General features: G+C 40.7%; 1 protein-coding gene across 1 annotated transcript in view; it reads right to left on the bottom strand.

Annotated features, from left to right (window-relative positions):
• Positions 1 to 13,312, bottom strand: part of LOC110508247 (collagen alpha-1(XI) chain) — a 234,535-nt gene that overhangs the window by 55,308 nt on the left and 165,915 nt on the right. Inside the window, exons 40-41 of the mRNA XM_036965973.1 lie at positions 3,945 to 4,052; positions 3,673 to 3,780 (exon numbers count right to left, since the gene is read on the bottom strand). Of these exons, the coding sequence (XP_036821868.1) occupies positions 3,673 to 3,780; positions 3,945 to 4,052 (216 nt within the window). The remainder of the gene's footprint in view (positions 1 to 3,672; positions 3,781 to 3,944; positions 4,053 to 13,312) is intronic.

Genomic DNA, 13,312 nt, shown 5'->3' with positions numbered 1-13,312 from the left:
TATCCCTCTATTGGCACTCCCACTGTCACGCTAACGCTATGGAGGACGTGACAGGGATCTGAAATGTGTGACGGGAGTGTGTGTGTGTGTGTGTGTGTGTGTGTGTGTGTGTGTGTGTGTGTGTGTGTGTGTGTGTGTGTGTGTGTGTGTGTGTGTGTGTGTGTGTGTGTGTGTGTGTGTGCACGCACACGTGCATACAACTGCCTCTGCTAAAACATTTTCACACCAATCCATCACCATAACTTAACATGTCATCGACACAAATAATATCTGCAATGTAACACTCCTAACCCACATACTACACTACTGCACTATACTGCACAGTTAAACTACACTACTGCACGATTCTGCACAGTTAAACTACACTACTGCACTATACTGTACAGTACTATACTACACCACACTACAGAACTATACTGTACAGTTAAACTACACTACTGCACTATACTGAACAGTTAAACTACACTACTGCACTACACTGCAGTTAAACTACACTACTGCACTATACTGCACAGTTAAACTACACTACTACACTATACTGCACAGTTAAACTACACTACTGCACTATACAGCAGTTAAACTACACTACTGCACTATACTGCAGTTAAACTACACTACTGCACTATACTGCACAGTTAAACTACACTACTGCACTATACTGTACAGTAGTATACTACACCACACTACAGAACTATACTGTACAGTTAAACTACACTACTGCACTATACTGCACAGTTAAACTACACTACTGCACTATACTGCAGTTAAACTACACTAATGCACTATACTGCACAGTTAAACTACACTACTGCACTATACTGTACAGTTAAACTACACTACTGCACTATACTGCAGTTAAACTACACTAATGCACTATACTGCACAGTTAAACTACACTACTGCACTATACTGTACAGTTAAACTACACTACTGCACTATACTGCAGTTAAACTACACTACTGCACTATACTGTACAGTACTATACTACACCACACTACTGCACTATACTGTACAGTGAAACTACACTACTACACTATACTGTACAGTACTATACTACACCACACTACTGCACTATACTGCAGTTAAACTACACTACTGCACTATACTGTACAGTTAAACTACACTACTGCACTATACTGTACAGTTAAACTACACTACTGCACTATACTGCACAGTTAAACTACACTACTGCACTATACTGTACAGTACTATACTACACCACACTACTGCACTATACTGTACAGTTAAACTACACTACTGCACTATACTGTACAGTACTATACTACACCACACTACTGCACTATACTGTACAGTACTATACCACTATACTAAACTACACTACTGCACTATACTGTACAGTACAATAATACTATACTAGACTACTGCACTGTACTGCACAGTACTATACCACTAATAGTACACTACTGCAATACACTGTACAGTTAAACTGCACTACTGCACTATACTGTACAGTTAAACTACACTACTGCACTATACTGTACAGTTAAACTACACTACTGCACTATACTATACAGTACTATACTACATCACACTACTGCACTATACTGTACAGTACTATACCACTATACTAAACTACACCACTGCACTATACTGTACAGTACAATAGTACTATACTAGACTACTGCACTATACTGCACAGTACTACACCACTATACCTTACCACTGCACTATACTGTACAGTTAAACTACACTACTGCACTATACTGTACAGTACTCTACCACTAATGCTAAACTACACCACTGCACTATACTGTAAACTCCTATACCACGAATAGTACACTACTGAACTATACCGTACAGTACTAGACCACTATACTAAACTACAGTAGTACACTAAACTGCACTACTGCACTACTGCACTATACTGTATAGTACTATATTACTATACTATAATACATTACATTACTGCACTATACTGAACAGTTCTCTACTGAACTACACTACTGCACTATAATGTATAGTACTATACTACTATACTATACTACTGCACAATACAGTACAGTATTATACTACTATACTATAATACAGTACATTACTGCACTATACTGTACAGTACTATACTGAACTACACTACTGCACTATAATGTATAGTACTATACTACTATACTATACTACTGCACAATACAGTACAGTATTATACTACTATACTATAATACAGTACATTACTGCACTATACTGTACAGTACTATACTGAACTACACTACTGCACTATAATGTATAGTACTATACTACTATACTATACTACTGCACAATACAGTACAGTATTATACTACTATACTATAATACAGTACATTACTGCACTATCTTGTACAGTACTATACTACTATACTAAACCACAATACTGTACTATGCTGTACGGTACTATACTACAATACTGCACTGTACTGTATACTACTATACTACATTACTGAACTAGACTACTATAATATGCTACATTGCGCTATACTGTACATTACTACACTATACTATACTATGCCACTGAACTGTACAGTACTGTTCTACATTACTTAATTATACTACTATACAATATTACTGAACTATACTACTATACCATGCTAAATTACTGAGCTATACTGTACTACATTGCTGAACTATACAATACAGTAATATACAACATTACTGTGCCATACTATACAGTACTATACTACATTAGTGCACCATACTACTATACTATGCTACATTACTGCACTATACTGTACAACATTACTGAACTATACTGTGCAGTACTGCATTATACTACAGTACTATATTATATGACTGCACTATACTGTACAATATTACTGAACTATACTGTACAGTAATGTACCACATTACTGAACTATACTACATTAATATACTACATTACTGCACAATACTGTACAGTACTGTACCACATTACTGAACTATACCACAGTACTATACTACATTACTGCACTATACTACAGCACTATACTACATTACTGCACAATACTGTACAGTACTATGCTACATTACTGAACTATACTGTGCAGTACTGCACTATACTACAGTACTATATTACATGACTGCACTATACTGTACAATATTACTGAACTATACTGTGCCACTTTAAACAATGCTACCTTATATAATGTTACTTACCCTACATTATTCATCTCATATGCATTGGTATATACTGTACTCTATATCATTGACTGTATCCTTATGTAATACATGTATCACTAGCCACTTTAAACTATGCCACTTTGTTTACATACTCATCTCATTTGTACATACTGTACTCGATACCATCTACTGTATCTTGCCTATGCTGCTCTGTACCATCACTCATTCATATATCCTTATGTACATATTCTTTATCCCCTTACACTGTGTACAAGACAGTAGTTTTGGAATTGTTAGTTAGATTACTTGTTATTACTGCATTGTCGGAACTAGAAGCACAAGCATTTCGCTACACTCGCATTAACATCTGCTAACCATGTGTATGTGACAAATAACATTTGATTTGATTTGATTTGTACAGTACTGTACTACATTGCTTCACTATACTACATCACTATACTACAGTACTGTACTACATTACTGCACTATACCACAGTACTATACTACATTACTGAACTATACCGTACAGTACTGTACTACATTACTGAACTATACCACAGGGCCACAGAGGATTGTCTACAGTATTACCTTGTCTCCATCCTCTCCAGGGGGGCCTTGGGGGCCTGCAGGGCCAGGAAGACCAACAGGACCTTGGATACCGTCACGACCAGCTGGTCCCATGGGGCCTTTCTCTCCCTGTGGGGACAGGAGAGAACGAGTCAACATGTGGCCATAATAGACAAGAACATCTGTTATCCTTCATCCTCTTATATTAACACTACCAGATACAGTAAAATAGTTTTGCGATTTTAAAAAGGCAGATATTGAAGTTATATGTCCAGGTGTGTGTGTGTACTCACCGGGCCTCCCTTCTCTCCGGCTGGTCCAGGACCTCCCTGAGGTCCGGAGCGTCCTGAAAGACCGATGGCACCTCCGGGACCGGCAGCACCTCTCTCTCCTGGAGAACCCTGCCAGCCAACAAAGACATCACCATCATCATCATCATCATCATCAACATCATCAACAGGAGCCAATCTTCTAGCACCTTTTGAGTGTCTTTCGAGTTTTATTCCAATACACAAGAATACTATTTAGTATTGGTCATTATAAGTGGTATGCTAGTGTAACGGACATCAACTTGCTTAGCGTGTAGCGCTTCCTCCTGATTCCGCTCTCATCGATGCTCAAACCCAGGACCTCTGCTCTGCTAGCACACCTGACTGCCCTCCCGAAGCGTCTTACCAGTCAAGTTACAAAAATTCCGTCAGAGCAAGTGACGACACTTCAATCCGAGGAGTACGTTTCACGCATTCCCATGTGCAGTAGTTTGGGATATTGAAACGAAGGCGAAGACTCAAAGTATGAATATATTCCGAACAAAGACTTTAACTAATGTCATGAAACGGAGACACTCTTTCAGCACCTCAGCTGTGAGTCAGTGTTTTCATTCAAAATGTCAGACAAAAAAACATTATTACAGGATTCTTTCAAGCTTCACCCTATTGACATTCCTCTATCAGAGACCGTGAGTGTGTTTCCTTTGTATTTGATGGGGACACACACGGGCCAGTCCAATGAAGATTTGTCTTCTAGCCCTAAAAGTGCCAACAGGGGTAAAAAAAATATCCTAATTTCAACCCCCTTTTTTAAAAATCATTCTGAAATGGTAGGTCTACTCCTTCTGAAACTAAATCCTTCTGAAACTAAAACATTTGACCAGGATTTCTGTGGTAATATGGAGGAATGAAAAATAATTCATATGTTGTATACTAGTCAATAGTCCACTTTGTGACAAAAGCACCAAATTTGGCACAGAGTTTGATTTGGCTGAGAGGTTGATTTGGCAGAGAGGTTGATTTGGCAGAGAGGTTGATTTGGCAGAGAGGTTGATTTGGCAGAGAGGTTGATTTGGCAGAGAGGTTGATTTAGAAGAGAGGTTGATTTGGCACAGAGGCATATACCCTGAAAAGATGTGAAGACACCCCCAGATTTGGCTCCTAGGAGGTGAGGCAGCCACTATGACTCAAAAATAACAAAACAAAAAAAACTTAAATACATATCTAGCTTGCAGTCAATGTCTCTAAACAGAGAGTAGAGTCTCATATTTCAGATGCTGAGTTAATAGTCAAAGTTACAGCTAACAGTCTGAAGGCACCGGCGCCCATATCGCCCATATCGGTAGCCATACTTGTATGTCAGATTAGCAGATAAAAAATAGCCAATTTATCAGCCTCTGAGTATCACAGAAACACTTTGAATTAATTACAGACAAATGTTCATAAAAAGTAGCTATGGATGAAATCGATCCAAATATCTGTCAAAAACATGAAAAATAGACAAAAACATGAATTTCGAAACATCAAATTTGACTATAAATTTGTGAACATTTTAACATACAATGCATGTACATTATCAGTCAAAAGGTTGGACACACCTACTCATTCGGGTTTATCTTTATTTTTACTATTTCTACATAGTATAAAAATAGTGAAGACATCAAAACTATGAAATAGTTTCAGGAAACGTCGAGGGTCAGGAGTTTTGAACGTAAACCTTTTTTCCTTTATTAACCTCTAGGGGGCAGCATCCCCCTGGAGAGGATGGGAACAAGGTAATTTTGGATGAAAAAGCATATCCAAAACTGTTACAATAATGTCTGTGAGTATAACAGAACTGATTTGGCAGGCGAAAACCTGAGAAAAATCCATTCAGGAAGAAGGATTTTTTTGTTGTTGTTGTAGTTTTCTATTCAATGCCATTACATCAGTATCCATTGACTTAGGCGTCAAATTGCAGTTCCTATGCCTTCCACTAGATGTCAACAGTCGTTAGAAATTGTTTCAGGATTGTATTCTGAAAAATTAGGGAGAAAGAGCAGTCTGAATGAGTGGACCCTGCCGTGTCACAGAGCTTTTTCATGAGTGCGACCGAGAGAGTGCCTTTCTTGTTTAACTTTTATATTGACGACGTTATTGTCCGGTTTAAATATGATAGATTATTTAGGCTAAAAACAACCTGAGGATTGAATATGAACATCGTTTGACATGTTTCTATGAACTTTACGGATACAATTTAGATTTTTTTGTATGCCTGTTGTGACTGCGTTTGAGCCTGTGGATTACTGAAGAAAACGTGCAAACAAAACGGAGGTTTTAGGATATAAAGAGAGACTTTATCGAACAAAAGGAACATTTATTGAATAAATTAATGTCTTCTGAGTGCAAACATATGAAGATCATCAAAGGTAAGTTATTCATTTTATCTCTATTTCTGACTTGTGTAACTCTTCCACTTGGCTGGTTTCTGTTGGTAATGATTTGTTTGCTTGGCTATAATAATAGTAAGGTATGCTTACGCCGTAAAGCATTTTTGAAATCTGACACCCTGGTTGGATTCACAAGAAGTTGATCTTTAAACCTATGTAAAATAGTTGTATCTTTTCTGAATTGTTATAATGAGTATTTCTGTATTTGAATTTGGCGCTCTAAAATCTCACTGGATGTTGGCCAGGTGGGACACTAGCGTCCCACATACCCTAGAGAGGTTAAAATTATTTTTTTGGGGGGGGCAGAAATGCCTTCTCGAACATGTGAACTTTCATGTGCCTTAATAACAAACGTGTATGCCTTCTGTAAATAGGAATACAATTGTCAATTTACGAGCCTAATTGGATTAGCCACAGAAAAAGCCAGGAACCTTCCCGTTAGCCATGATTGGCTGAGATAATGAGTGGGCTGGACATGCCGAGAGATGAGTTTGGATTGGTCTGTCATGTAGCATGCTTCTGTCTATTTGAGCTGTTCAGTATGGTCAGTCTTGTCTAACGAGGATTTAATTAGTTTTATTGTGTGGTAAAACTACATAAGTGTTGCTCTCCACTTTCTGGAGGACCGAGTTTTGAAATGAGTGGAATTAGAGTATGATAGCTAAAGAGATGGAGAAAATGCGTGTCTCTAGATTACATCTTTAAACTAAGTGCAAACATGGCATCTGTGACAGGGAGACATGTCAATACATTAATTATGTATTCGGGTAAGATAGTCTAGCGTTACGTGTACGATCTTATTATGCCATTTGCATTGCTAGTTATAGCCTAATGTTAGCTAACATTGAACCTGGTTGGTTAGCTACCTGCAGATTCATGCAGGGTAGTAACGTCATGAGTTGGGATTATGGGTCTTTGTTTAGCTAGCTAGCTAGCTACATGTCTTAATAAAATATTCCACTATGCAAGTAGCCATTCCACAATCACCCGACTTCAACTCAAGTGAGGTGGTTTGGGATGAGTTGGACAGCAGAGTGAAGGAAAAGCAGCCAACATGTGCTCAGCGTATGTGGGAACTCCTTCAAGACTGTTGGAAAAGCATTCCTCATGAAGCTGGTTGAGAGAATGTCCAGAGTGTGCAAAGCTGTCATCAAGGAAAAGGCTGGCTACTTTGAAGATTCTCAAATATAAGATATATTTTTATTTGTTTAACACTTTTTTGGTTACTATGTTTTTTCATAGTTTAGATGTCTTCACTATTATTCTACAATGTAGAAAATAGTAAAAATAAAGAAAAACCCTGGAATGAGTACAGGTGTGTCCAAACTTCTGACTGGTACTGTAGATATGTATAGTCTAATTGATGTGTGTATAGATATGTATAGTCTAATTGATGTGTCTATAGATATGTATAGTCTAATTGATGTGTATATAGATATGTATAGCGTAATTGATATGTCTATAGATATGTATAGTGTAATTGAAGTGTCTATAGATATGTATAGTGTAATTGAAGTGTCTATAGATATGTATAGTGTAATTGAAGTGTCTATAGATATGTATAGTGTAATTGATGTGTGTATAGATATGTATAGTGTAATTGAAGTGTCTATAGATATGTATAGTGCAATTGATGTGTCTATAGGTATGTATAGTGCAATTGATGTGTCTATAGGTATGTATAGTGTAATTGAAGTGTCTATAGATATGTATAGTGTAATTGAAGTGTCTATAGATATGTATAGTGCAATTGATGTGTCTATAGGTATGTATAGTGTAATTGAAGTGTATATAGATATGTATAGTGTAATTGAAGTGTCTATAGATATGTATAGTGTAATTGAAGTGTCTATAGATATGTATAGTGTAATTGAAGTGTCTATAGATATGTATAGTGTAATTGAAGTGTCTATAGATATGTATAGTGTAATTGAAGTGTCTATAGATATGTATAGTGTAATTGAAGTGTCTATAGATATGTATAGTGTAATTGAAGTGTCTATAGATATGTATAGTGCAATTGATGTGTCTATAGGTATGTATAGTGTAATTGAAGTGTCTATAGATATGTATAGTGTAATTGAAGTGTCTATAGATATGTATAGTGTAATTGAAGTGTCTATAGATATGTATAGTGTAATTGAAGTGTCTATAGATATGTATAGTGCAATTGATGTGTGTATAGATATGTATAGTGCAATTGATGTGTGTATAGATATGTATAGTCTAATTGATGTGTCTATAGATATGTATAGTCTAATTGATGACACTATAGATATGTATAGTGTAATTGATGTGTCTATAGATATGTATAGCGTAATTGATGTGTCTATAGATATGTATAGTCTAATTGATGACACTATAGATATGTATAGCGTAATTGATGTGTCTATAGATATGTATAGTCTAATTGATGACACTATAGATATGTATAGTGCAATTGATGTGTCTATAGGTATGTATAGTGTAATTGAAGTGTCTATAGATATGTATAGTGCAATTGATGTGTCTATAGGTATGTATAGTGTAATTGATATGTCTATAGATATGTATAGTGTAATTGAAGTGTCTATAGATATGTATAGTGTAATTGATGTGTCTATAGATATGTATAGTGTAATTGAAGTGTCTATAGATATGTATAGTCTAATTGTTTATTGATGTGTTCATGCAGGGCTCATCTGTGAAAGAGACTGTGGTCTCAGCATGAATCTTAAATAAAGGTTGAATAAAATAAAGAAATAGTTATGAGAGTATGGGTGACTGTTAATGTGAACAACCATCCAATTAGTAGTAGTATTTTGAAAGGAAATGTAAAAAAACATGAATGTTATAAATGTATTGTTCTATTCATCGTTATCACATCAATTCAGGCAATTTATCAATATGGATTTAATGCACACAGTTACTACCACAGACACACAGTTACTACCACAGACACGCAGTTACCACCACAGACACGCAGTTACTACCACAGACATGCAGTTACTACCACAGACACGCAGTTACTACCACAGACACGCAGTTACTACCACAGACACGCAGTTACTACCACAGACACGCAGTTACTACCACAGACACGCAGTTACTACCACAGACACACAGTTACTACCACAGACACATAGGCACACAGTTACTACCACAGACACGCAGTTACTACCACAGACACGTAGTTACTACCACAGACACGCAGTTACTACCACAGACACGCAGTTACTACCACAGACACGCAGTTACTACCACAGACACGCAGTTACTACCACAGACACACAGTTACTACCACAGACACGCAGTTACTACCACAGACACGCAGTTACTACCACAGACACGCAGTTACTACCACAGACACGCAGTTACTACCACAGACACTCAGTTACTACCACAGACACGCAGTTACTACCACAGACACGCAGTTACTACCACAGACACACAGTTACTACCACAGACACACAGTTACTACAACAGACACACAGTTACTACCACAGACACATAGTTACTACCACAGACACACAGTTACTACCACAGACACGCAGTTACTACCACAGACACGCAGTTACTACCACAGACACTCAGTTACTACCACAGACACGCAGTTACTACCACAGACACGCAGTTACTACCACATACACTCAGTTACTACCACAGACACGCAGTTACTACCACAGACACGCAGTTACTACCACAGACACGCAGTTAATACCACAGACACTCAGTTACTACCACAGACACACAGTTACTACCACAGACACTCAGTTACTACCACAGACACTCAGTTACTACCACAGACACTCAGTTACTACCACAGACACGCAGTTACTACCACAGACACGCAGTTACTACCACAGACACGCAGTTACTACCACAGATACGCAGTTACTACCACAGACACGCAGTTACTACCACAGACACGCAGTTACTACCACAGATACGCAGGCACGCAGTTACTACCGCAGACACACAGGCACACAGTTACTACCACAGGCACACAGTTACTACCACAGACACGCAGTTACTACCACAGACACGCAGTTACTACCACAGACACTCAGTTACTACCACAGACACGCAGTTACTACCACAGATACGCAGGCACGCAGTTACTACCACAGACACACAGGCACACAGTTACTACCACAGGCACACAGTTACTACAACAGACACACAGTTACTACAACAGACACACAACCACAGACACACGGCCACAGACACACAGCCATAGACACAGACACAGACACAGACACACGGCCACAGACACACAGCCACAAACACACAGATACACAACCACAGACACACAACCACAGACACACATCCACATACACATAGCCACAGACACACAGCCACAAACACAGACACACAAACACAGACACACAACTGCAGACACACAATCAAACACACACAAACATATAGACACACAAACACATATCACACAAACATTACTCGAACACCCACACCATGTTCTGACTAAACGCAACGCACACTTCTCCCTGCAGCTGAACGCCGACTGATCTGCTGCTGAGAAATCGATAAAGGGAAAAATCTAATTGCTTGTGTGCGTGAGTGTGTGTGTATGAGTGAGTGAGTGAGTGTATGTGTGCGTGAGTGTGTATGTGTGCGTGAGTGTTTGTGTAAGTGTGTAGGAACTTAACGGAGTCATACAATTAGAGGTGAATTTCTCTGACATTGTTGTGGTAAACAAAAATGTATTTTCAGGATATCCAGCCGTCGCTCAGCACTCAGTGTTTCCTTTTCAAAAGAATCTCCGCACATTCAGAACCCTCAGAATCAGAATGTTTTCCTTTGTTCAGAAGTGTATTATAAATGCAATCCATTCTCACATTCAGAACCCTCAGAATCAGAATGGTTTCCTTTTCAGAACCCTCAGAATCAGAATGGTTTCCTTTTCAGAACCCTCAGAATCAGAATGGTTTCCTTTTCAGAACCCTCAGAATCAGAATGGTTTCATTTTCAGAACCCTCAGAATCAGAATGGTTTCCTTTTCAGAACCCTCAGAATCAGAATGGTTTCCTTTTCAGAACCCTCAGAATCAGAATGGTTTTCTTTTCAGAACCCTCAGAATCAGAATGTTTTCCTTTTCAGAACCCTCAGAACCAGATTGGTTTCCTTTTCAGAACCCTCCGAATCAGAATGGTTTCCTTTTCAGAACCCTCAGAATCAGAATGTTTTCCTTTGTTCAGAAGTGTATTATGCATGCCATCCATGCCATCCATGCCATCCATTCTCACATTGGTACACTAGAACATGACAATGCTTCAAATCTCCTCTCCTCTCCTCTCCTCTCCTCTCCTCTCCTCTCCTCTCCTCTCCCCACTCTTCTGCTCCTCACCTCCTCTCCCTCTCCTCCTCCAAAGCTGCCTGTCTGTCATTCAAACCCGTAAGAGATTCTATTCTCACCTTCCAGACAGCCACTCCAGACAGCCACTCCACTCCAGACAGCCACTCCAGACAGCCACTCCACTCCAGACAGACAGCCACTCCACTCCAGACAGCCACTCCACTCCAGACAGACAGCCACTCCACTCCAGACAGACAGCCACTCCACTTCAGACAGCCACTCCACTCCAGACAGACAGCCACTCCACTCCAGACAGCCACTCCACTCCAGACAGCCACTCCACTCCAGACAGTCACTCCACTCCAGACAGACAGCCACTCCACTCCAGACAGCCACTCCACTCCAGACAGCCACTCCACTCCAGACAGACAGCCACTCCACTCCAGACAGCCACTCCACTCCAGACAGACAGCCACTCCACTCCAGACAGACAGCCACTCCACTCCAGACAGACAGCCACTCCACTCCAGACAGCCACTCCACTCCAGACAGACAGCCACTCCACTCCAGACAGACAGCCACTCCACTCCAGGCAGTCACTCCACTCCAGACAGCCACTCCACTCCAGACAGCCACTCCACTCCAGACAGCCACTCCACTCCAGACAGTCACTCCACTCCAGGCAGCCACTCCAGACAGCCACTCCACTCCTGACAGTCACTCCACTCCAGACAGCCACTCCACTCCAGACAGCCACTCCACTCCAGACAGCCACTCCACTCCAGACAGCCACTCCACTCCAGACAGCCACTCCACTCCAGACAGCCACTCCACTCCAGACAGCCACTCCACTCCAGACAGCCACTCCACTCCAGACAGCCACTCCACTCCAGACAGCCACTCCACTCCAGACAGCCACTCCACTCCAGACAGCCACTCCACTCCAGACAGCCACTCCACTCCAGACAGCCACTCCACTCCAGACAGCCACTCCACTCCAGACAGTCACTCCAGACAGCCACTCCAGACAGCCACTCCACTCCAGGCAGTCACTCCAGACAGCCACTCCAGACAGCCACTCCAGACAGCCACTCCACTCCAGACAGTCACTCCATACAGCCACTCCAGACAGCCACTCCACTCCAGACAGTCACTCCAGACAGCCACTCCAGACAGTCACTCCACTCCAGACAGCCACTCCAGACAGCCACTCCACTCCAGACAGACAGCCACTCCAGACAGCCACTCCACTCCAGACAGTCACTCCAGACAGTCACTCCAGACAGCCACTCCACTCCAGACAGTCACTCCACTCCAGACAGCCACTCCAGACAGAAACCAGCCCTGTTTCTAGCTGGCAGTCATAAACCATAAACCTGACCTGCCTACCAGCCTACCAGGCTATAATCATACCTCATTATGGACCAACCACGTGCCCTGCCTACCAGCCTACCAGGCTATAATCACACCTCATTATGGACCAACCACCTGCCCTGCCTACCAGCCTACCAGGCTATAATCACACCTCATTATGGACCAACCACCTGCCCTGCCCTGCCTACCAGCCTGCCAGGCTATAATAACACCTCATTATGGACCAACCACCTGCCCTGCTTACCAGGCTATAATCAGACCTCATTATGGACCAAGCACCTGCTCTGCCTACCAGG

The sequence above is a fragment of the Oncorhynchus mykiss genome, chromosome 28, assembly GCF_013265735.2.
Source record: "Oncorhynchus mykiss isolate Arlee chromosome 28, USDA_OmykA_1.1, whole genome shotgun sequence".
NCBI classification, from domain to species: Eukaryota; Metazoa; Chordata; class Actinopteri; order Salmoniformes; family Salmonidae; genus Oncorhynchus; species Oncorhynchus mykiss.
The sequence above is the reverse complement of the archived record's forward strand: the minus strand, read 5'-3'. Positions and strand labels throughout refer to the sequence as shown.